The sequence below is a fragment of the Alosa alosa genome, chromosome 5 (genome assembly GCF_017589495.1).
Source record: "Alosa alosa isolate M-15738 ecotype Scorff River chromosome 5, AALO_Geno_1.1, whole genome shotgun sequence".
In the NCBI taxonomy this organism is placed as follows: Eukaryota; Metazoa; Chordata; class Actinopteri; order Clupeiformes; family Clupeidae; genus Alosa; species Alosa alosa.
This window is the reverse complement of record NC_063193.1, coordinates 35,678,531-35,691,030: the sequence shown is the minus strand read 5'-3', so window position 1 is coordinate 35,691,030 and position 12,500 is coordinate 35,678,531. Positions and strand designations below refer to the sequence as shown.

The 12,500-nt window shown below is 47.0% G+C and overlaps 1 protein-coding gene across 1 annotated transcript in view; it reads left to right on the top strand.

The window, feature by feature from the left end:
* Window positions 1-12,500, top strand: part of pappab (pregnancy-associated plasma protein A, pappalysin 1b) — a 146,979-nt gene that overhangs the window by 11,845 nt on the left and 122,634 nt on the right. The window contains 5 exon segments of the mRNA XM_048244582.1: window positions 119-270; window positions 272-349; window positions 351-413; window positions 563-671; window positions 703-1,399. Of these exon segments, the coding sequence (XP_048100539.1) occupies window positions 119-270; window positions 272-349; window positions 351-413; window positions 563-671; window positions 703-1,399 (1,099 nt within the window).

The window sequence follows — 12,500 nt, the reverse complement described above, 5'->3', positions numbered from 1 at the left end:
TGTGTGTGTTCTAGGTCTCTTTGATAAGTGCTTCTGTGTGTGTGTGTGTGTGTGTGTGTGTGTGTGTGTTCCAGGTCTCTTTGATAAGAGCTTCTGTGTGTGTGTGTGTGTGTTCCAGGTCTCTTTGATAAGTGCTTCTATGCGTCCAGTGACCGCGGCTGGCTGCTGGGCATCCGGTCCGTGAGTGACCATGGCAACCGTGACCCACGCCTCTTCTTCTCCCTCAAAACGGACCGGGCGCACAAGATGACCACCATCACCTCCAACGCGGGCCTACCTGCCTGGGCAGTGGGTACACCTGGCTGTTACCACAGCTGGCAGCACATGCGCTCTCATGGCAACGGGCGCTTCAGCTGGCTGTCAGCCGTGAGCAGTCGGGCGACATCTTCAGCCCGCTGACCCGGAAGTGCAAGGTAATTTTCCCTCCGCACTGTTCAACATTCGTTTTTCCTATCGTTCTATCTATCTATCTATCTATCTATCGATTGTTAGTCAATAGATTGATGGGATCGAGGTGCTGATGTTGGGGGGCAATGCTAATGCTATCTATCTGTGTATGTAGGTGCTGATGTTGGGGGGCAATGCTCTGAGCAATAATTACCGTGGTAGTGTGGAGCGTCTGAGCCTGTGGCGGTATGCCCTCTCACAGCGTGACATCATCAGGGCCATGCGTGGCCATGGCAACAACGGAGATGACAACAGCAATGAGTGGCGCAGCTCGAACAGCGAGTCAGTCGCAGTTGGTGGTGTGGGAGGGCTTTGACCAGCCCACACGCCATTGGCTTACGGTAAAGGATGGGCGTCTACCCGAGGCGGAGCTGTCTGATCGACTGGGAACAGGGGCGGGCTCGGAGGAGGGGCTTACCATGGGGGAGGGGCTTAGCTCTCTGGACACTGCCTTGCCTCCACCTCCGTGCGGTCAGACAATCTGCGACAACGTGAAAGTTGCGACCAACTACAACCGGCAGTGGAGTTTCCGCGGTCGGTTGAGGCCACCGCTGGTAACGTGGTTCGATGACGACGGCCGGCGTCCGACAGTCACTGACCACCAGATCCACCTGCAGCACCAGCACCTGAACGAGGCCTCCGCCGGGCATACCATCACCTGAGCGCCGTGGTCAACGCAGAACCCCGCCTCCGCGTCAGCCTGCCCGGCCAACTGCGACCTCAGCAAGGTTGGCGACGAGGCCTGCGACCCAGAGTGCAACCACGCCACAGGCTTCGACGGAGGCGACTGCCGCGCTCACCGGACCGACTGCCCCGAGCACAAGCAGGGCGACGGAGTGTGTGACCCCGAGTGCAACTCGGAGAACTTCTACTACGACTACGACGACTGCTGCAACCTCCCAACGCCACAGATCGCCACAGCATCTGCTTTTAACCCCGCCTCACCTCTCAGGTAAACACACCTGCTCACACACACATGCTCACACACACCTGCTCACACACACACACATGCTCACACACACCTGCTCACGCACACCTGCTCACGCACACCTGCTCACGCACACATGCTCACACACACCTGCTCACACACACATGCTCACACATGCTCACACACACCTGCTCACACACACATGCTCACACACACATGCTCACACACGTTCATCTCCACTACTGTCTGAGAGGAGAGGAGAGGAGAGGAGAGGAGAGAGGAGAGGGGAGGAGAGGAGAGGGAGGAGAGGAGAGGAGAGGAGAGGGAGGAGAGGAGAGGAGGAGAGGGGAGGAGAGGAGAGGAGGGAGGAGAGGAGAGAGGGGAGGGGAGGAGGAGAGAGGAGAGGAGGAGAGGAGAGGAGAGGAGAGAGGAGGAGGGGAGGAGAGGAGGAGAGGAGAGGAGGAGAGGAGGAGGAGGAGGGAGGAGGGAGGGAGGAGAGGAGAGGAGAGAGGAGGAGAGGAGAGGAGGAGGAGGAGAGGAGGGAGGGAGAGAGGAGAGGAGAGGAGAGAGGGGAGGGGAGGAGGAGAGGAGAGGGAGAGGGGAGGGGAGGGGAGGAGGGAGGAGAGAGGAGGAGAGGGGAGGAGGAGGAGGGAGGAGGAGGAGAGGGGAGGGAGGAGAGGGGAGGAGAGAGAGAGGAGAGGGAGGAGAGGAGGAGAGGGAGGGAGGGGATAGAGGAGAGGAGAGGAGAGGAGAGGAGAGGAGGAGGGAGGAGAGAGGAGAGGAGAGGAGAGGGGAGGAGGGGAGGAGAGGAGAGGAGAGGGGAGGAGGAGAGAGAGGAGAGGGGAGGGAGGGAGGGGAGGAGGAGAGGAGGGGAGGAGGAGAGGGAGAGGGGAGGAGGGAGGAGAGAGAGAGGAGAGGAGAGGGGAGGAGGGGGGAGGAGAGGAGAGGAGAGAAGAGGAGAGGGGAGGAGGAGAGGAGAGGAGAGCAGAGGGGGGGGAGCAGAGGAGAGGGGAGGAGAAGAGAGGAGAGCAGAGGGGAGGAGAGGAGGGGGGAGAAGAGGAGGAGGAGGAGAGGGGAGGAGGAGAGGCGAGAAGAGGAGAGGAGGGGAGTGAGAGGAGAGGAGAGGGGGAGGCAGAGGTGAGGGAAGAGGGAGGGGAGGAGGGAGGGAGCGGGGGCGGAGGGAGGGAGGGAGAGGGGAGGCAGGGGAGGAGGGGGAGGGAGGGAGGGAGGGAGGTGAGGAGAGGGGGAGGGGAGGGAGGGAGGGAGGGAGGGAGGCAGAGGGGGGCAAGGAGGGGAGGGAGAGGGGGAGGGCAGGGGGGGGAGAGGGAGGGGATATGATTGGCTGGAGTAGAGACAGCACATATGCACAGTTGGACTTATTATACATCATATATTGGTTATAGATGGTGTTATTATACATCATATATTGGTTATAGATGGTGTTATTATACATTATATATTGGTTATACAGGGCTTAAAATTCATTTTTTTCAAAATGGAAATTCCCCTTAGGTTATTCATGTAGGGATTTACACAATTGGGGGGGGGGGGGGGGGTTGATTCTAAAACCAAGTCAAGAATTGCGATTTCGATACTTTTCTAAAAATGTGTTTGATTTGGGGGCCCCCACCACCTTGACGATCATCAGTAATATTGAATATACTGGGTGGGATCATTCACAACAGTGGACATCTAGATTCTGCTTGACTCTCTATCCACACACACACAAACACACACTGAAAATGATGGCTTATGTGATATGTTTCTATTTCATATATTTTTAAATTCATATAGAGTATATTGAATGCTTCATATTGATGTTTAAACTATTACACTTAGGCATATCTTTAATGTGGTGTGTAGGTCTAATTGAGTGCACATTGGTGATGAGTAGGTGTAATTGAGTGCCTGTCACTTTAAAAAAATGCGGAGAGTAATTAGCCTCCCTTCAGCCTGACGGTTTTAGGCTAGTCGCTAGTGAATAAAAGTTGTGCATAGTGCATAAGGATATGTGGATGCAATTAATTATGTTTTCTATGTCATTAGATAAAATAAATGTTCAAAAAGCGAGGGACAATCTTTCTGGGATCAAAGTGTTGGCGTGACCTGAGCTAGCAGGATAGTTACCAAGGAGCTCTTTCCAGATGTAAAAGTTTTGTTTAAGTAGCCTACTATCGCGTAGCCCTATTATAAGCGCAAAGTGGTTCTTCTCTCTCTCTCTCTCTCTCTCTCTCTGTGTGTGTGTCTGCGTCTGCATAAGGCTATGTTCAATTCAACTCGGTAGTTGATCCGTCCGGTCAATAGCACCGCATTCACACCACTTCATGATTAGATTAACGTCATCAGACAGGCTGTAAAAGTGTATCCGGGAATTTCTCGCATTATGATGGCTGGAGTTGCGGTACTTGAACAAATTATGCGCAATACCCGCAATCCTGCAGTGAAATTTAAGTCCTGTTATAGATGGTGTTATTATACGTTATATATTGGTTATATATTGGATATAGTTGGTGTTATTATACATTATATATTGGTTATAGTTGGTGTTATTATACGTTATATATTGGTTATATATTGATTATAGTTGGTTATACAGGGGTTTCTCACCCACTTGCTAGCTGTCAGTTGGTGCCTGTAGAGAGAGCAGTCGCCCCCGTGTAGACGTTTAGTGTAAATGCTCATAGCCGATCTCTCTGCTGGTCTCTCATAGCCGCTAACTGAGCTACGCTGCTGGTCTCTCATAGCGGCTAACTGAGCTACGTTGCTGGTCTCTGTAGGTGTAAATGCTCATAGTCGCTAACTGAGCTACGCTGCTGGTCTCTGTAGGTGTAAATGCTCATAGCCGCTAACTGAGCTACGCCGCTGGTCTCTCATAGCCGCAGTGCTTCGACTTGGCCAGCTTCCCTCGCGGTCTGCGCGCGGTATCACGCGGCATCACGTGACTTTAATTTTTATTTTTCCAGTGACGCTGCAATGACGCTGCAACAACCGGCAGAGGTCTCAAGTGAGCAGGGTGTTCACTACAGACTTTAGCAGTCTGGTTTAGAAATAATTTAATATCCAGAAATATGCCTGCCCTGCCCTAATAAAGAAATATTTGGTTAGCAGTGAATCCGTTTGCAGCCGAAGAAACGCATGGGACAAATGAAACATTCTGGTTTTCTCGAGTGCGATGATAGGCGGTTGATAGACCGACAGTTGATAGACCGACAGACGGTTTCACCATCTTCACTGGAGATTTTAACCATGCTGATCTCAAAACTGTACTTCCAAAGCTACACCAGCATGTTGATTTTCCAACAAGAGGAGATAACATCCTGGACCTGGTCTACACTACACACAAAGGAGCATACAAAGCCACCCCCTCCCCACATTGGACTTTCAGACCATATCACTGTTATGCTAATGCCCGCATACAGACAAAGGGCAAAAGCGAAACCGGTTCGTAAGCAGGTAAAAGTGTGGCCTGAGGGAGCCTCGATGCTCTTCAAGACTGCTTTGACACAACAGACTGGGAAATGTTTAAGCAGGCAGCCACTTACAACAACCGGACAGACATAGAGGAGCATATACAGACACTGTAACCTCTTACATCACCAAGTGCATCGATGATGTGACCCACACAAAGACATCATCATCTCGGGCTAACTGGAAGCCATGGCTGACAGGGGATGTCCTCAGGCTGCTGAGGGCCAGAGACAAAGCCTACAGAGCTGGGGATGAAGCTGGCATGAAAAGCGAGAGCCAACCTGTCCCGTGGCATCAAGGAAGCAAAAAGGAATACACTCAAAAGATAACCACCCACTTCAAAGACAGCAGGAACTCACAAAGCCTATGGCAGGGCATTCAGGCCCTCACGGACTACAAGCCCGCGCCACAGAGCTGTGAGAGCAACATCCCTCTGCTCAACAACCTGAACTGGGCTTCTTTGCTGCTTTGAAGCACAAAACAGCACCTGCCCACAGAAGACCCATCCCCTCTACATGAGCAGCCCCTGTGCCTCTCTGCCGACAGCATGAAGAGGACACTTGCTGCTATCAACACCAGTAAGGCAACAGGTCCAGACAACATCCCAGGTCGTGGCGGCTGAAGGACTGCGGGGGAGCTTAAGGATGTCTTCACAGACATCTTTAACACTTCCTGAAGCAAGCCATCGCCCCATCATGTTTCAAAGCTGCCACCATCATACCTGTGCCGAAGAAAACTGCTCCATCCTGCTTCAATGACTACCGCCCTGTGGCACTGACACCCATCATCATGAAGTGCTTTGGCGGCTTGTCATGTCACACATCAAATCCATTCTACCCCCACCCTGGACCCCTTCCAGTTTGCATACCGAGCCAAGCGGTCTACAGAGGATGCAATCTGCTCTGCCCTCCACCCAGCCCTCACCCACCTGGAAAAAGAGACTCATATGTGAGATTGCTGTTTATAGACTTCAGTTCTGCATTCCAACACCATAATACCACAACAACTCATCTGCAAACTTGACAAACTGGGACTCAGTACCTACCTCTGCAACTGGCTACTGGACTTCCTCTGTCAGAGGCCCCAAGTGTAATGCGTGTTGGCAACAATACCTCAAGCAGCATCACACTGAGCACAGGGGCCCCCCAAGGCTGCGTGCTCAGTCCGCTGCTCTTCACCCTGCTGGACGATGACTGCACTGCAACCTACAGCAACAATCACATAGTGAAATTTGCTGGCGACACAACTCTGGTGGGTCTCATCACCAAGGGGACGAGACTCAATACAGGTTGGAGGTCGACCATCTGACCGCGTGGTGCAGGGACAACAACCTCCTGCTGAGCGTCAGCAAGACCAAAGAGATTGTTGTTGACTTCCGGAGAGGTCACACCCAACACCTGCCACTGACCATCGGCGGTGCTGTGGTGGAGAGAGCGAGCAGCACCAAATTCCCTGGGGTGCACATCAGTGAAGACCTCTCCTGGACCACCAACACTGCATCACTGGCGAAGAGAGCTCAGCCCGCCTGTACTTCCTGCGGAAACTCAGGCGAGCAAGTGCTCCACCAGCCATCATGACCACATTCTACCGAGGCACCATTGAGAGCATCCTCTCCAGCTGTATCGCTGTGTGGGGCGGAAGCTGCACTGAATACAACAGGAAAGCCCTGCGCATAGTGAACAAAGCTGGAAGGATTATTGGTGCTTCTCCCCCTCCCTGAAGGACATTTACACCACCCACCTCACCCATGAAGGCGACCAAAATTGTGAGTGATGCAAGTCACCCGCTCACAATCTGTTTGATCTACTGCCCTCTGGGAAGATTTACAGAAGCCTGCGCCTCCCCGCACTACCAGACTCACCAACAGCTTCATACACCAAGCTGTAAGGATGCTGAACTCTCTCCTCTCCCCCCCTCCACCCTCAGCTACATAACATCCTGGACATTGAACCCACAATGGGCCTGCACTACTCCACTTGCACACTTGAACACTTGTACACTTTACAACTTGGTGTTGTTGTCCTGAAAACACAACACTTCTGCTGCTCTTACATAACTTGCACCACTATGCCACTTTCTTTATTACTTAGGTCAAACAGGACTACCCAAGCCTTTTTTATTGGCCTGACTTTGCACTAGTATTTTATTGACTGTCTATGCACAATTTCAACCAAATTTTGCTGCTCTTATTTTTCATTATTATATGTGCCCTCTTATTTACTTATTTACTTACTTTTTGTTTACTTGAATGTTATGTTTGTCTGTGGACTTAAATTGGTAAAATATGTCTTGTCTTCACCGTGGGATAGTGAGAAATGTAATTTCGATCTCTTTGTATGTCTGGAACATGTGAAGAAATTGACAATAAAGCTGACTTTCACTTTGACTTTGACTTTGACAGACATCATTTAGACAAAATATAAAGCATATTAACCTCGTTGCTCAGCCAAATGCCTTCTTGTTATGTCCTGGTATCAATGGAGTTACAGGCGATAAGCGATTTTTTGATGGTCACAAGTTTACTTCATTAGCGTTTATTTTTTGATTATTAAAGAGTGTTTTTATTTAAAGGCTTGACCGTGCTTATTCAGAAGAGCATTTAGTTCTCTCCCCAATCCTAGACGTTCACATTGCATGTTTGTTTGTAATGGATGCAACCCATGAGATACGCTTTGTCATGGCGCCCGATACCGTGGATGCTCCGTCTCTCGGCACCCACTGAAAACATCGAGCACTCCACGTGTGCCAGCTTACAGTCCGGCTAAATTTACATTAATTTAAAATCAAACATCGTGAGTTTATGTTAAATTCAGCATCTCTCATAATGTGATTGGATATGTTGCTGTCAATTCCTACTCCATATACTAACCACCAATGAGAGCGTCTCTGTTATGAAAATTCCTGACACTTCCCACCTGAAGAATTAAGCATAAAGGCTTTGTCGGGTCTTCAGCCCGAATGTTTAAAATGTATATAGCCCTGAATATCATTTTAAAAGTAGTCTGACAAAGCTTATCGTTTTTTTGTGACACAGCTAAACACTGGTACCTCATAGAACGTCTATAAAATAGCCTAGGTGGTCGCAACTCACAAAAGTAAAGCAGATAGAAAGAACTCACGGAAATCTAGCCTACAACCGCTGAGAGACAGCTTCATGCGCGGGGAGAGAGTCTTGTAGCGCAACACACAGGTGCTTTATGATTGTTGGCTTCTGATGGTATCTTGGTAATTCACTGAACTGCATTAGGTGACACAAATGGTATTGCCTTTATCTTATAACTCCTTGTCTGAGCGACTACCAGGCCTATGGTTTTTAAAAGTCAGATGTTCCCTGACAAAGACATTCGAAAATTAAGAATGTTTATTGACTTGAAAAATACACTAATTTTGCAAACTCCTTCTAGTGTTAATTTTGTCACCTATTTTTAATTTAGTCTTAGTCTTAGTCTTGTGACGAAATGTCCTTTTAGTCTTTGTCATATTTAGTCATTCAAATATCATTTTTTTTGTTAGTCAAGTTTTAGTTCTAACTAAAAGTCTGGTCATTTTAGTCTAGTTTTAGTCAAAAGAAAACTAAAGGTATCTTAGTCTTAGTCAGTTTTAGTCAACACATTTTAGTCTTTTTTTTTATAACAAATTATTTCTGATTACCATTTGAGTCAAATAGTGTTTCACACATCTCAATTTTCCAACAATATTTGTGTGTCCACAGGGCTACTCGTCTGTTTTAATTACTCATTCTGATTTTTGTCAGTCAGTATGTTTACATGCACAGGTAAGTCGAGCTACAGTTATAGCTTCGGCTGGGATTTGACCATAGACAGTAAAAGATTTGACTGGACCACTGTCATATTCGTAGACCAGTGTTTCTCGTGTGGTCAGGAAAGCTATCCCAAGTAGTCCATGAGCAGACATGGTAAAATATAATATAGATGAGTTGTTTGCAATATTGAACCAACTTGTATGTAAAAACAGTTCTGCAACACTGTCTATGTAAGATTTGCCAGTTTAAATCATACAGTATGAATCCACACAAAGTGCAAAAGTGCAAAGACAATAAGCAAGGTGGTTCAGTGAGTAGGCCTATTGTGGAGACTAATTATAGGCTACTGTTGAAGTAGGTCTAATCTTTTTTTTTTTTAGCAAGGGTTAGTTAAGTGGTCCTGAAACCGAAAAAAAGTTTAATACTTTGGCCTATGACAGTGTTTCTTAATGTTTTCTCGCCGCTAGATGGCGATGCTTCAAACACAACACATTCTCCAAACAGACTCCCCATCTTAGCCATAGCTAACTTGCTAGCTTAACTTTCCATATTAGCTTTCTTGCTAGCAAACTTTGCATCATCAGTCTAACTAGTTAAATAGTTGACATTACATGATGAACATTTTCGTATGGACATTCTGGGGGGATGTTAATTTGTATGAGAGAAGCTTCAACTTCAGGGTAATTAGCATTGTGGCATAAAGCTTAGGTAGTTAGCTAACTCTCTGGCAAAATCTCCAGTGTTCTTGTTCCATAGTTTTCGCGGTTGCAGCCACAGGGTTGCAGCAACAGCACGTGACTAGCCCACAGGAAAGCTTTAGCGTATGAACTTGTTCGAATATTTTGAAAACGTAATAGCTAGATATTCTGTCTTCTCATTTGTAGGCGAAAAAATGAAGAGATTTTATCTTAGTTTTTTTATTTCATGCAAAACATTTTAGTCTCCGTCTTTTTTCGTCAACAATAATGCATCTTAAGATAGTCTTAGTCAGTGTTTCCAGGACATTACTGCCATCTCGCCTTCGCCTCGCCTTAGTCATGAAAAAAAAGGTCGTTGACTAACATATTTTCTCTTGTCTCGTCTGGACGAAATTAACACTACCCTTCATTCAACCCTTGAAGACATCGCGGTCTGGTGCTTATGTAGATCTTTCTGCATACCATTAAATTTCCTCAGAATTTAGGTCTACTAGGCCTACAATAACGCGTCATCAAATACATCTTTTATTTTTAGTTGATCAACCACAAAAGAGTAGCATAGGCCTACTGTGCACAGTGCACTGTGACTGTAGCAGCCAAGGTAACCAGTTGTTGTAGATGAGAGGCAACCTTGTTTCAGATAGCCTGGACAACATGTTACCTGGGTGTTGCCTCGTTATTAATTAATGGTAGCCTACAATAGTTAATTGATTCGGCGTAACATATTAGTTGGCTCAAAGAGTAGGGAATCAGGATGGGAGAGAGTCACTTGGCGTGTGTTGCTTTTGGCGGATCGAATCCAGTTTAATGCTAGTTTTCAAAACATATATTTTTTACATGTCTTTTGTCCGAAAGTGGCTGTAATGTAGCCGAATGGGCTCATGGCATGAAAAGCGACTTCAAACCGCCTAAAATAACTTGTTTGTGAATGTCGAGCAACTGCTGCAAGCGCGTATGCACGCCAAGGAAACCAGTAGGTGGAGAAACCAGAAGGCACACAACACCGAACGATTTTAAGGCTATTTCAAGATAGGCTACTCAATGGTGCTATTTCACAAGCATTATAGCGACCCCCCACTCACCGGGGTTAGGTGGAAGGTGTTAATAGACGATTGGCGTAGCCTACATTGGACTAGGGGCTGTCAAAATTGCTCTCAAAAATGACGTTCTCAATATCCTCTAAAATAAACACATGTATTCGAATATATTGGAATATCTAGGCTATATTATTTTGGCATTATGTCAGTGACGCCAGCATCATGTCATCTGTTTTAACTTTTTGTATGGTTATTGCTTGACAGGGGATCCCGAAAGCAGCTTTCAGCCACAAGGCATTTCCTAATTCACCCGACACTGATATTCAAAATGTTGAAACTATTTTGGCATAGCCTATAAGCAGTTTAATTAAATGTAATGTTAGTTGTAAACAAGCGGCTACTTGGTGAGGCTTGGCCTCACAGATCGCTTCGTGCCTTAAATGGGCCTATTAACTGACCGCTCGATTCCGCCGGGCTGGGGGGGCAGGGGCCATCAGACATTTGTTCCCAAGGGTCTATGAATTGTTAATCCCTGCCCCCAACCAATGCAACTTTCCTCCTCTGAGACAGCTTAAAGAAGTCTAGAGGACTCCTAACTCACTAAGACCTACTTACTGTAGGCTGCGCAAACCACAGGCCTTTTTTTGGGCAAGCCTGCATTCGAGGCAGGCCTTCTGTTGAAGAATTTTATATAAATCCTGGCGCTTAACAGTAATCCTCCTACCCCCCTTCACCACAGCTGTGGATAGTGTGGCAATGCTCACGCTTTATGTCTCCTTCTTGCAAACTAGGCCTATAGCCCAACCATTTACGCCTTCAAAAATAACAACTTGCCAGATATGCCTTCATATCTTTGGGCTTCATTCAGCATTTTGTTCTTCCACTTGAAATGATTCTTCTACATTTGCTGCCTGCTGCATCCTTTCTGTTTGTATTGTAGCGACCGGCTGTCAATCAGGGAGTGCCCGTGCTATGCATAACCCATGGTTGGCAGCCTGGTGAGAGGGGCGGGACCGGGAATATAGGCTACTGTTCGAGGAAGTTCTGCCTCTTTTTTTTCGGTTCTGACACAACCCCACTACTGTGTATATATGCTGGATTGTGTGCTTTGTGACAATAAACCAGTTCATGAAAATCTGGCTTTTGGTGAAACGTCTTGAGTTAATGCATTAAACATTGTTTGCTGGTAACCAGCCACAAATAGCCTACAGATTCTTGCGTGCGTACATTCTCTATTATCTCCAAAATATGCCCATTCTATAGGCTGGCCAAGTGCGTAATTCTGCGGCATAAAGCAGATGTATTTGTTTATTGTACAGAAAAATAAAAATAACCTGTCAAGCAGTCAATTGACTACATTGCAGTCAATAAGTAGTGCAAATTACGAAACCAAAGCGTGGGTCATAGTTGTCTAAGCCTCTGCTGTGAGGCCAAACCCATGAACAAAGACGCATTGATATCTGCAATAGAGTTTTTTTTTGGCTTAAAACAAGCTCACAGCCAGAACAAGTCATACTGAAGGGGAGGCAACTGGCATGTGATCTCCCCACGGGCCAATGGATGTACAAGTTTTCTCCTGTGCCTACGATATTTAATCCAGTGTTTTGTCAAGTTGCAAAATGCTATTTCTTTTTTAACGAATTTTTATGATAGTATGAAGTACTTTTTTTGTATAGGGTACTATCTTAATTGCTTTATACCAATACTTGACCAATGGCTATTGCATCTGTCTATTGAAAAGTGAAAATGTGGCATGTGATCTACTGTGTAGGCTTCATAAAATAAAATAAACAGATTGCTAATGGCCTACAAGCTGATCTGGGGTGCGTTTCCGCATAACCACGGGAGGTTAGCTTTTACTAACAGGATGCATCGTTCAACTAACCAACATGTAAGTTACGACTGTTTCCCAAAACTGTCGCGACTTACATAATTACTGTAAGTTTGGACCATGATAGTTCTTAAATTTCAGTAGTCTGACTAAGGTAGTTAATGACATTTTAGTAGCACGCGTGAGCGGGCACCTGCACATACTTCTGTGGGCGCGATTGATTAAGGCCCGACAGATGATGACAGCCGCCGTTGCACAGCAGTTACCAGTCCCCTGTCCAAGAGTTGAATCTCTACCGAAGGGCGGCAGGCATAGCGATGTACAGTGG